At 47.3% G+C, this 13,047-nt stretch overlaps 1 protein-coding gene across 3 annotated transcripts; it reads right to left on the bottom strand.

Moving 5' to 3' along the window:
* On the bottom strand, window positions 1-11,558 carry LOC129201801 (OX-2 membrane glycoprotein-like). Of its 3 annotated transcripts, XM_054813543.1 has the most exons (5): window positions 11,432-11,555; window positions 9,472-9,807; window positions 4,248-4,559; window positions 3,676-3,821; window positions 1-2,734 (listed from the first exon to the last, which is right to left on the bottom strand). In XM_054813543.1, the coding sequence occupies exons 1-5, from the start codon at window positions 11,520-11,522 to the stop codon at window positions 2,636-2,638; spliced, it is 984 nt and encodes a 327-aa protein (XP_054669518.1). In that variant the 5' UTR covers window positions 11,523-11,555; the 3' UTR covers window positions 1-2,635. The 3 variants fall into 3 exon arrangements, with proteins under 3 accessions (XP_054669518.1, XP_054669517.1, XP_054669520.1); XM_054813542.1 differs by having other exon boundaries at window positions 1-3,821; window positions 11,432-11,558; XM_054813545.1 differs by having other exon boundaries at window positions 1-3,821; window positions 9,472-9,709; window positions 11,432-11,485.
* Between the last annotated feature and the right edge of the window lie 1,489 nt (window positions 11,559-13,047).

Genomic DNA, 13,047 nt, shown 5'->3' with positions numbered 1-13,047 from the left:
CATTGGAGCACTAAAATAGAGCAGTCCATTCCACTTTAATTTCTTACCAGTTTTATTTTTATATCTCAAGACCTATTCAAAATTTGCAACATTTCATAGCCTAGATACTATCTATTTCAATACTAAGTATCTGTATAAACCCATTTGAAATACAGCTGCCAAAGAATTACTACCAAATTGTTAACGGATAACAAGACAGACGAGTACAAAATAATCACAAAGAAACCTCAGAACAGCAGTTAGGATGTTATTCACCCACAGTAGAGACTTCTGCTCCCCTCAGTCATGTGCTTCTTTGTTCCCTGAAAGGTGGTTTGTATCTATTTCATTTTTTTTTTTTCAGCTAAGACACATAATTATACATAGTCAGTATGCCTACATTCTTTGCATTGCTATATGAAGCCAAACTCCACAGCTCTAGCATATAGCGTTTTATGGCACTGCATTTTAGTAACCGGCTTTGTATAGCGTGAAGGCAAATACATGTATTGGCCTTGAGTGTCCTGCCTTTGGATGTCATTTTCTGTTCTCATTCTGATACTGTGGAAGACAAACAGATCGGTAACATCTTCCTTTGCTGTACAGCATTATGCTTGTGAGCCGCCACATCCTCCTCTTCCGCTCAGTCCCCAGTCCTATCGTGCTCGTAAGCAGAAACCTACAAAAGCTTTTCACAATTTGACTAAATAGTAAAAGAAATTACAATCCCACACGTAAACAGATACTTTCATGACTCCACACCCTGCTTTCCCCCACTCTAGATGATCAGCTTGTGGAAAATAATAATAGGTAATCTCTGCAGTCTTCCTGGGCTTATAGAGGTTTCTTGCCAGCTTTGTGCCTTTCTCTCTTCCCTCTAAAAAATCCTTTTCATTACCCATGTCCAACCTCCTAGTTTCTGCGAGAGACTCATTTCTCTTTTTTTTTTTTAAATACCCATTTGTTTAAACATTAGTGGAAACCTTCTTTTAAAACTCAAAAAAAAAGTCTCCAAAAAACCCCTTGAAGCACAAGCATGGACCCTGCTGAGCGGCGAGGGCTGACGCCGCACCGCCTGTTCGGGAGTGCTGGGAGCTGAGCTCTGCCTGCTCGCCCGCAGCCTGCTCCCCACAAGCCACCCACCCAGGGGAAAACCTGCTTCTCCCCCGGCCCCCGCCCTCACAGGGGAGGAGGAAATTAAGCTGCAATGGTAGGAAATCTTGGATAAAGATGCAGCTTCCTCCTCTGACACTTATGAAGCTCAGGAGAAAAATTCCTGATTGTGACAGCTGCAGCCAGTTCTGCTTTCCCCGCACTCACCAGCTGCACTATTACTAAGCATTAGGGACCCTAAAAAAAAAAGGTATTTTATGACAGGTACTGGGTTAATTAATTCCAAACATACCTACTTGCTTTCATTTTAAGTTACTCAGCTTTTTCACTACAACTCAGCCTGATTCTTCTGGGATATGCACTTGAAATAGATGGGCAAGGAAAAACCAGATGACATGCCCTTACTCCAGGAAGCCGGGAGGAGAGGAGACAGCCTGCACCAGCCATCTTCATGCTGCCTATGAGACCATGCTGGTGGGGGTGGGGGGGGGAAGCTCATTTCTGCTTCCCTGGGTCTGCAGGGAAAGACTTCATGAACATAGGGCAGGATTCAGGGAATTACAGTAGAACTGCTGAGATCTGACCTGCAGGTTAGAAGCACTGAATTTTAGTGTTAAGTAACACATGCTGCCCTGTGCTGATGTATATCTGCCCATGTGCAGCAGCACCTACCCCCTCACTCCTGCCAGCCTCCTGCTTCCCACCACACTCACCTGCCACTACACCATGACACACACAAAATCCACCAGGCAGCCTACTGCCCTGCCAACTGCACTTTTATTTCCCTGCGTCCTCCTGCAGGCAGGTGGGACATCTGGAAACACAAGGCAGCTGTGATAGGTTAGGGAAATTAGGAAGGGGGCTGTGGAAATTGCAGAACAAGAAGAAGAGGAGGAGGGGGGGAGGAAGGAAACACCTGTGCATCCTTTGCTTTTGCATTACTTTCTAGGAAAGGCTGGTGGAAGTCGGAGCTGGCAACTTCCTCATGCCTGATGACTCCTGGCTTGAAGCCTGTTGCTCCTGGCGCCTGGGTTACAAGTTCAGGCCGGCTGCAGCCTTGGCCCGATCTCTCCTGCTCTCTGGGGAACAGGTTCAAACCCTTGAAGCTTACAGCAGCGCACTAGGTTGCTCCATGGGTCTTCTGCACCCCGACTCCCGGCAGGGGTCTCCTTTGGCCCACCAGCAACACCTCCCAGGCCAGCGCCCCTATGAAATGCTGCCCTCTTTCAGACAGTCCCCCACCCAGTTTTGAGCTTGCAATGTTAAAATATCAGAAAGGAAGTTCTGACTTTCAAAACCCCAGAAAATACAAAACATGAGTTTCATTATGCAGATCCTCCCAGACAGTCAGAGTCTCACATAAATACTTTACAGCTTTTTTTCTACAAAATGGAATATGATAGTGTAACAAAATAAATAAATATCTATTTTAAATTGTCCTTTTTTGTATTTCCCTTGGAGTGAAGTCACAGCAGGTTGGCTTGGAAGCCCGAGGTGTCATTGTAAGAAGTTTCTCTCTCGCATGTGCAGGGCAGGCAGCTGCTCAGGTGTTCAGTGGTGCGCTGTGGGGTATTGTAGGAGCCCACCTGCCCACAGCTCCGTACTGCCCACACTTCTTGGCCTTGGTACAGGCAGGAAGAACCTAACAGAAGAGAGGTTGTTGGGTTGTTTTTTTCCTTCTTCAAAATATATGGATATTTTAAGCACAGGAGTAAAGATCCAGGCTGTGTGCATTACTAAATGGGTCCTTGCATCTCTCTGGGTGAGGAGAGACTAAAGTTTTCCCCTTGCAACTTCCCCAGCAGGCTCCAGCTTGGACCTAGAGGCATGGCACCCATGGAAGAAGATGTGTATCACATTTCCTCCCACTGCTTTTTGTCTCCAAAACACCCATCAAAAGTAAGGGTGCATATTCTGGGCATATCCCGCGAGGAGGCTGAGGTGCTTTTGGCACAAAACTGGGCTGCGGTTTTCTGAAGCGATGCCACCTCACTCAGCTTTACCCCCACCTCAAGCTTGCCTCCTTCACCCCCATGCCAGGACGGCCTCAGCAGACAAACAGCAGCGCCTCGGCCCCTGCCACAGCGTGGTGCCCTGCGTTTTCCGCACAGAGGCACGCTCTTCCTCTAAAGACCCCATTTTGTTTGAGATGCGTCCTCAAAGCTGCTTCCTCAATGAGCTGCACTGGCCAAGCCAGAGGGGAGGGTTTTTTAGGAGATGCAGAAGAATGGTGCAAGAGTATGGCCACTGCTTGCACAAGTATGTTGTGCATAAATATAGTAACAGAGTGATGCTTCCCCCGCAGCATGTCTTGTCATTGAGAAAGTGAATGTTTTCTAGCTGTCATCACTGTCGGCCGCCTATGGGCCTAGCTAAGCACCTTCAGGTTTCCCCTTCCCAGCGTGCCGCTACGCAGCTGCCTGGCTCGGGGCTGATCCCTTCGTCCCTCCCTGCCACGGGTGCAGCCCGGGCTGGGCGGCACGCAGCCAACTCCGGGCTGGCCGGGGAGAGTCGTGTCCCGGCGGTGAACCCCACGGCCGGTGTGGGTGAGCCCTGCAGCAGCCTGGGGAAAGGCAGACCTACCCAGCATGGCCGGGCTGGGTTTCTCTCCGGGTCACGTAGGTGCCTGAGGCAGCGGTGGAGGAGGTAGGTGAGAAGAAGGAGGGAAGTCAGGGGGACCAGTACCCCCACTGCAATAGCAATGGCTGGTGCCACGCTGCTCTCCAGACCTGTGGGGAAAGCAGCAGGTGCTCAGTTTGTGCATGAAGAAAATAAAACAACCCAAACCCACTTCATACATCCCTTGGCCAGTCCCTGGGGTGACACAGAGTGGAGGGAGGCCCTGGGAGCACATGCCAGCGCACACACAAGCAGCACCACCGGCAGACCTGTGTTTGGAGTCTGATGCCATGGTTGGGCGTGTGGCACCCAGCGCCTCCGAGCTACCCAAAACCACACGTCGTCTTGGTGCGTCAAGCTATGTGACAGGGAAACCCTGCAAGTCCTCAGCAGAGGCAGGGAGGCTGGGGCACATCACGGCGTGCGGGGCACCTGACAAGCACCCCCCAACTCTCAGAGGAGTCTCCTGATCTACCCTAGGAGGTGTTTCGTGGTCTCTTCCCTGCTCCAGGACATGAACAGTGTTGTATACTGACCCTGCACCACGGTGTCCACGGGCAGGACCAGGGTCACGTTTAGAGAGGGGTGTTGGATCATGCAGGTGATGGGATACTCCTGGAGGATTTTGGAGAGGGCATGCGTGAAATTGCTGATGACAGTCACGGTCTGGTTGCTGAGCCTGACTTGGTACTCCCTTGGTTTCTGCTGCAGGATGCTGGGAAGGTGCCAGGTGATTTTTGGAGCTGGTTTCCCTGTTGCTGAGCAGCTCATCCCCATCACTTTCTCAGAGTCCTCGGCTGTGTCTGGACTGGGTATAAGCTTAGCTTCCACTTTGGGGTCCGAGATGGCTGTAAAACACGACGTGACAAAATCCATGACTTTCTGCTCATGTTTGAGCAAAGAGCATCTGTATTTACCATTATCTTGGAGGACAACCTTGATATCTAATCTTGCCTCTCCATCCCCAAAGCCCCAGCAGTGGCAAATAACCATAAAAGTGATCAAGCAGCAGTCTGAAAATGAAGAGCTTGGCAAAAACAAAGGACAAGAGTGTGGAAGCATCCATGTTTCCATTCTGTTATGAATGGCAGCACTGCAGCATCCCAACTGAGAAGTGGCGATTATGGATGAGTAAAGAGCCACAGGCAGTGAAACCATGAAACCACATGTCCTCCTCTCTCTGAAAGGGCTGAACTGCTTCAATCAGTCAAAATTCGTGTTCTTTTCCCTTAAATGTATCTGCAGGATTAGCTGTATTGCTGTTTGAGATGTGCAGGCTTGTGGACCAGAGGACTAAATATACCTATCTATGCAAGACAGTAACAGTGAATTTGTCTGTGGTTACATCACAGGATTTCACCTGTGGAGGTTTTGTGCTTGTACAACTTTCTTCCCTCTAGTGTCGGGTTTTGAGGGTGTCATGGTATCCCTCAAAACCTTCATTGAAGATCATTTCTTCTCAACTCCTTCTCACCCTAGAAGATTTGCGGATGCTGTCACATTTAGTCTTAGCAAGAACGATGAACTACAGGCATCATTCATGCTTACTCACTCGCACAAAGCCTGCTTGTTGATTCCTATTTACACAAACTGTATTTGCAAGAAGTAAAGAAAGGGGAGGAGTGCAGGAAGCTGTTTTCAACCTGAGTAGAACTCCAGGGGAGATCTGAACATTACAAGAGGATATTACTATTGTCAACCATTTAAGTGCAGTGGCAATTCTGGTTTCATTCAAGTCTGAGTTAATATGAATGCTCTCTGATTAATAAAAGTATCTAATACTATATTTAGTAGTACTCCATGTATATATTATCATTTTGCTATTTACATAGCAAAAATAACAATGGTCAGCACAATATTTATGCTGAAATTAATTTTTGTCCCAACACTAGCAAACACATCGCTGTCATTTAGCAATCCTACTTTTAAACAAACAAACAAAAAAATCTGTTTATTCTTCTTGGGAAAAATGATTCTTTTTCGTTTTGGAAGGTAACAAAGATTTGCATGTGAACGAGGTGTAGAAGGCACTGAATGATCCTGTTAAAGGGGAAAAAGGCTTGTGCCAGATGCATAATGGTGCCTGTAACCTCCTGGTACAATTCCAGGTACACTTCATGAGCCTGTCTGGATCCTCCAAGCCATCCCTGCCAAAGGGTGGAAGCAAGACATTGTAGACCACCAGTTTTGCTGGTTGTTTGGCAGGGTTTTTTTACGGCTAGATCTCATTTATTTACTGTGGTTGTGCCTGCCTAGAAAAAAAAAAAAAAAAGTGGGTATTTCTGATTTTTTGCATCACCCACAGACAGAAACTCAAACTCCACAAGCAGAGCCGATGAAAGCCACAAGTGTTGCTCTGAGAGCAACAAGAAAGTGTGTGGGGGGATTTCAGCTGGAACTTCTCAAAATCTCCCATGTATGAAAAGACAAGTGTCACAAACAGTTTATGTTTTGATTAATAAATGTTCTCTGAACTTCTTCTTTCACTCACGGGATGCATAAAAATAACACATCCACCCACAGCATTAACTTCAAATATCAGCTTGCAACATCCAAAAACAGTAAAGGAAAGCTGGCGCAGATGTTTCCAGAGGGGATGAGAAAAATCGCTCAGTGTCTTGGCAGGAACACATGCACTCCACATTAGCTCTTCTTCTGACTAAGCAATCTTCTCTCTTCTCAAGGAATGTTTATCATGTGAAAAAAAAATCCTGTAGGGTTGCGCTTTCCCTCAGCAAGTGTCTGTAATAGATGCAGAGTCAAAACCTGTAAGTGCCTGCTTATGCAGTACCGTCTTGCTACAGTGTTTGTTAGCATGTGCCCACTGTTGATGTTTGATGCATACACTTAAAGGAACTGCTTCTTTTGTCTTTCATCAAAATATTTGTTTCCAGTGAAAAAGTACCCGCAAGAGATGTTGTATGCAAGTACTTGCATCAGTAGCTCTTGCAGAGCAGTGATGCAAACGTTCCCAAACTCGAACTGTGGCAGTTCCCAAGTATTTGAAAAAGGGACTTTCTAGTGAAGTACATTGGCTTTGATTATCTGTAATGGCCTTCTGTAATTAGAGTGGAACTGCCAGGTCATGATGTGCTCTTTATGTTTAAAGACTTGACAGTGGTCTCAGAGGGACTGATAAAAATGTTTAGCAATTACAGTACACCTCATGATGACAGAAAGCCTCTTCCAAACGTATGGGTGTTCATCAGCATCCCCATGCCTCAGTTTCCCTGTCTAAGAAATAGTGATGGCATTTCTCTGCTGCACTCGAGCCTTCCAGGTGAATGGTGCCATCTATGATGAAGGTAGAAGATCCATGAAGACAGTCCAGCAAATGCCCAGGGAATTTTGTGACCCAGCAAGTCTTGTCCATTCTCGTGTGGCACATCCTCCTCTCTCCGTACCTGCCAGCTGTACTCCTTCCTGGGTTTCATTCTCATCCTCTTTGGTGATGAGGGTCAGCGGAACTTTTCCAAAGCAAAACGGAGGGGGAAGGGGAGCGGGCTGTTCAAAAGAGACCTGTCAAACACATTTGAAACTATTCTGTTCCAAAATGGTTTTCGCTACAGGCTAGGAAATTTCTGCTTCTTCTTGGGTTTGCTGTTTTCAGCCAGGCAGGTCTGAGATTCCTCCAGTCGTACCTGTTTCTTTTTTCACAGTGTCATATCCAGTTCTTAAATGGCTTCGCTTCCCCTTGTCACACAGCGATGGTGCCCATCCTGGAACAGCCACTCTTGCGAAGGCTGCTGTAATCAGGCAGTTACCAGCTGGTAAACTCCCTGGCAGTCCCCTCTTGAGGGCACAGATATGGCAGCGTTTCATTTTCAGCTGGTGACTCAAACCGGCTTGCTCACCTTGCCCTGAATCCCTCAGCCTCGGGAGATTCCTGCTGGCTTCACGCTCCGTCCCGGGGAGTCCTCTGGGCTTGTTCAGACAAGTTGTTCCCATCGTTATCAGTTGGGGAATAAGGGAGTAAAACTATGGCTTTTAAGTAGCATCGTGTAAATTAGCTTCAGTGAAATACGCCATATGTGAACCAAATTCTTCCGTCACAGTACTGAGCACTTAGTTTATTCATGATGACCCTCCAGGACATGTTTGATAAAGGACATTTCAGGGAGGCCACCCCGACCCCCGTGAGCCAGCCCCTGGCAGTGGCCTGCCAGCCCACACCGGTGCAGCAGGAGCAGTGGGCTCACGGCCGCCCGAGAGAGAAGTGAAGCCCTTCTCTGTTGGTGTGTTTTCATCTGAGACACGGGAAGAGATGCTCGCGGGAGTGTGTGTAGCGCAGAAAAACTTTTTTTTTTTAAAGTGGTGCTCTGCTAAAGGCTAAATCATAGCCACAAGGCTGGTGATTTTGGAAAATATGTCCCCTTCTTGGATTAAAAAAAAAAAAACCAAACAAATAAAAAAAAATCAAACTGTGTTTAGATTTACATGATAAATGAGAAAGGGATCCCTCTGCAAGGCACTTCCATATTTTCCTGTAATAAATCAGTGTTTACCCTCTGAATGACTCAGGGCTGGGTGTTTTTAGGAACACCTTCCTCTTCATCTCTGAAATATTGAGTGAATTGCTCCTAATTTCTCTTTTCTGCTCTAGGAGCTTTCCCAAGAGAGACGAAAAAGAACTTCTTTTGCAAACTTGGTTTTCCCTCATATTTCCCCCCCTGCCTTTCCCCTGTTGCTTAAGTCATCTTACCCCGTAAGTCAGGGGCACCTTTTTTTCCCCACACAGAGGATGCCTGGCACACGGGTATGTGTGTGGGCATGTGTCTGTGTCTTTGTTAGCAGAAGGTACTATGGATAAACAAAATACTCTGCAGGGGTCATACCACAGTTGTATCACCACCACCAATATTTTCCACATGGGACATGATTTTTGGCCAACGTCCCCACAGCAGAGTCAATGATGAGAAAGTCAGGAGCTAACAGGGTGTCCTCACGGCATGTTTAATGTCTCAGCTTTCTCACAGGCAGAAAACTAAGACCCTCCCTCAAAAGATAAACAGCTTTTCACTCTTGTTCCTTTTGAGTTCATCTATTTGTCTGTATTTCAGCTTGTACTTGCTAGCTGACGATTTCATATGGAGGTGTCAAATATTGCCACCTCGACTCATCATTTCTTTTAACTCTCTTCTTGAAGCTAATTGATGCTGACCTGCACAGGGTATTCAAGTGGCAAAGCTGTGCTGTATTTCAGCCTTTTTTGGTTTGGGGTTGTTTTGTTTTGTTTTCTTTTGGTTTTTTTGCATCCCCTTCCTGACCCCAGCCTAACTACTGTCATTTTTGCTATAGCTTCAAAATCAGCTTCCAGATACTCTGGTTACACATACAGCTCTCTGCCTTCTGAATACTTTGAGTTTTTAAGACCGAAGGCAGAGTGAGAAAAAAGTGCCTGATTTCCAGGCTTAGGAGGTGACAGCAGCAGTGAAAGGAGGCAGAGGAGCATGGGGTTCACAGCTGGGGCAGGGCAGCTGTCAGCAGAGCACGCAGCCAGGGAAACTTGGAGGAAGTCATGGGTTACACGTCAGCTTTTGGATCCTGCTGTTTTTGACTTAAAGGGGAAGAAAATTAAAGAACTGCTGAATGCTGGTTTCCCATCAGAGGTAGAACCAGAAAGGGAGGAAGAGCCAGAAAGGAACCTGAGCCGCCTTTTTCCCAGCAATTTAGCAATGATCAGTGGTCAGGGAAGGGTTTTCCCAGGGGAAAATGACTTGGTCCTCAAATGACAGCCCGTACACGATTACAATGCCTTACCATAAACATTGAGACACATTCTGCCGGTGACAGCCCCCGAGGGGAACGTGTTGAAGATGCACTTGTAGCATCCTTCATCTTGGAGGGTGACTCCATGAAGGGAGATGGCCGAGGCTTGTAACTCACTGCGGGCAAAGCTCACGTGGCCGACGTAGCCCTTTGCTATCTTCTGGCCGTTCATTTTACTGTAAGTCGCTATGTTGTCTTCAGCCCCATCTGTCTCCTTCTGCCACGTCACCTGTAGCACATCTTCTTTCGTGACCGACTGGCATGAAAAAGTAACGTTTCCTCCTGCCTGTACCGACTGGACCTCTCTGTGCATCACCCGCACGGAGCCTGGGGGGAGAAGCAGGTGCTGCACTCAGCTTTTCTCACCACCCTTCTGCAACCCACCCCCAGCAGATGGCCCCCAGCCCCTCACCCTCCTGAGCAGCGCAGCTCCTGAGGGTTTCTCTGCCCTTCCATCCAGGGTAAAAACGAAAACACAGCTCAAAAGAATTGCCTTGAGATTTTCGCTGGACCTGACCCCTCTCACACAAAGCATCTCAGCAGCCTGATACCCGTGCTCTAGAGAGTGCCACCGACAAAGGCAGCTCCCATGTCAGGAGCGACTGATGTCTGCCTGCTAACGCTGTTATCCCATGGGCACCCATGGAGAGGTTCCCTAAATGTTCAGCCATGCTAATGCCCAAATGGCTGCCGGTGCATTACCACTCTCTGAGCCCTCCTGCAGCGCAGTAAGCAAATCAGAAAAGCTGCTAAAAATTCTTAGAGTGTATCGCTACACATCGTGCATCCACATTTATCAGAATGACAGCAGAACAGAAAACCAGAAGGAGAAAGCGAGGTAGGGGGGACCAGAGGCAAACTGCATCTGTCCTCCTGTCTCAGGCTTGAGACTGTGCAGCTGGGAAGCAGCTGAGACCCTACTGAAGGGAAATAAGAGACCCTTACTGATGGAAAATTTCCAGGGGGAAAAAAAAAAAAAATCAGTCTCCTCTTCCAATTCACAGGCATATGTGGAAAAACTATCGAGGGGATAGGCAAGCAAAATGGATGCTCCCAGGTTTGACAGCTCAGGTCCACAGTCCTTTTAGGATAATAATTTTTAAAGCTTATTTGTGTTCTTCAGCATGGGAGATGATAGCAGCAAGGACAGTTATAGCACTGAAAACATATATTTCAATTTACAAGAAAGGGAAATAACTTTGCAGGTTTTAAAGAGGCGTGAGTTTGTCTGCAGTGCCTGGAGGTACACTTGTCTAACCTGCCCGACAAAACTTGCTCAGGTCCTGTCCTCTCCGTGGCTGTGGCCATGGCCAGGCAGATCTCCGCAGGACACCAAGAAGCCAGCTGTGAAGCTGTGCCAGTCATTTTGCTTTTCAGAGCTCAGTAGTGCCACAGGCAGAATACAAAACATAACCACGGAAGCTAGTTTGAAACAAATCCAGGCTTTTCTACATGATTTTTAATTACAAAACCAAATATAACACACCCACCCCTTTAGTGGCCTGAGCAGACACCCGCAAGCACAACGTCCATCGCTACAAATTATTCTGTCCTAGCTAAAGCAGATCAGTGCCATACTCTGACCCAAATCCCATCCACAACAGGAGATTGAAATCAAACTTCAGTCATACGGGTCATTGGGAGCGTTTGGACATTCACCTGGTTTATGATTTGCGAATTGCAATAAATTTGTACATCTGTCTGCAGCATATAAACGCACTGGTGGTAAATTAAAGAGAGGATGCTGTCAACGCAAGCAGCAGTGGCATGCCTGAAGCCCCACGCGAGCGGTGCAGTAGCGTGCAGTGCTGCGAGAGCCCTGTCACTGCTGGGCTCACCCCGGGGGATGCGGTGGGGGGCTGCAGCACCCAGCAGCAGGCTAGCGGGGCCACCGAGGTCCCTAATGCCGTGACGGTAACGATACAGACAGAGAGACAGCCAAGGAAGTTACCTGACACCACGGTCCAGATGCTGAAGAGGAGAAGACAAGTAACCATCATCTTAGCTGTGCCCTCAGCGAGATCAGTGAGCGACTGATCCATTGAGCACCACTTCCCCTTTTTTATATATTTCACTTACACTCGAGGGACATTCCCCTGCAAAGACGGTAAAAGATGTCTCGTAAAAACCTCCTGCCCTCCGGCACGCAGCTGAATAACAAAAATTGGGGGGGGCATGACAAAAAATGTCAGAGCCAGAAACTTGATTTCCCAGCTGGGCTGCTGGACAGACAGGGGTAATGGGGTTACAAGGCTGGGTTTTTCACAAGTGCCTTTTCCTTAAGGTTAGGTTTTCGCAAGTACCTAAAAAAAGCCCAGATTTCTAAGCTGGCTGAGCGCCCGATGCCTGTCAGGCTGCGAGGGGCAGGAGGAAAGGCCACCATGGTCCTGACCTGAGCTCACGGAAAGCAGCTCAGGTCAACGGTCATGCTGCAATTAGTGGTACAAATGCCCCCAATATGTAACTCAGAGGACTCAGTTAAGGGTCTGCACCCTACATGCAAATCAGTGGAGACCCAGGAGCTGCTGATGCTGCTGTAACACAGCTCTTTTTTCCAGGTAAGGTGACCACAGCAAGCCAAGCACCCAACCCAGAGCTTAGGTCATACGTTGCCTCGGGGAAAAAGCAGAGCCTTGGTCTTCCCTCTCCTCCATTAAGGTTGCCCCCATCTCCGCAGGTCCATGCTCCTTCCCCAGTCCTGCCATCCCACAAGCACACCTATTCCTTTCTGCCCTCAGCTGAGATTACAAAAAAATAGCTCGCACAGCCATTTGGAGTCATCATTTTTCTGCCTTTTTGCTTTGTCATTATTACACTTGCATTTCTCTTTTTCTGACAGCTGTGATCACGTTGCTGAAACCAACAAAATCCTCAGCCTGAGGGTCACTCATGCACCGCATGGTGGGGCAACCAGTCAACGAAACCTCATTTGCTAATCAAACTTGTACTGGTAAACTGTGTTTCGTGTTTCTACTTTCTGATTACGTGGCTTACATTTTTGCAAATTTTTACTACTCCAAATGAGTATGATTGCATTAAAAATGTTTTCTTTTAGTCGAATTGCCACACGGATTAACCTTGAACCATGCAAATAGGTTGGGGGAAGCCAACGGGCCCAAATCATAATGCGACCAAAAATATTCTCAGACATGCTGATACATATACAGTTCCTTCTCTCCTCTCAAGTGGTAATTAATTATCTGAAAACAGAAACAGCTTATGTATCAGTATTCCTCTAAAAAACATTTTGGATGTGCTTTTGAGTAGGTTCAATAATTCATGCCCATCACTCTGCAAACTGCGATTGCTTCATACTATTGTCTTCTTCCTTTGAGGTATCACATCTCATTTTCCTTTCCTTGAGTTATTTTCCTAGTTGTGTTTTCCTGCAAGATTTCTGGAAGGGCATGCTGGACTGACCAAAATGTGAAATCAATGAAAAATGGTTCTTGTGGGATTTGCCAGACCATTTTACAGCTGTTAAGCAATGCAAATAGCACCAACAGGCTGTGGAACAAGGCCTTGGAACAAGTCAGAAGGGAAAACTGCCAGCCTTGAAATAGAGAT

Source organism: Grus americana, chromosome 1 (genome assembly GCF_028858705.1).
Source record: "Grus americana isolate bGruAme1 chromosome 1, bGruAme1.mat, whole genome shotgun sequence".
NCBI lineage: Eukaryota > Metazoa > Chordata > Aves > Gruiformes > Gruidae > Grus > Grus americana.
The sequence above is the reverse complement of the archived record's forward strand: the minus strand, read 5'-3'. Positions and strand labels throughout refer to the sequence as shown.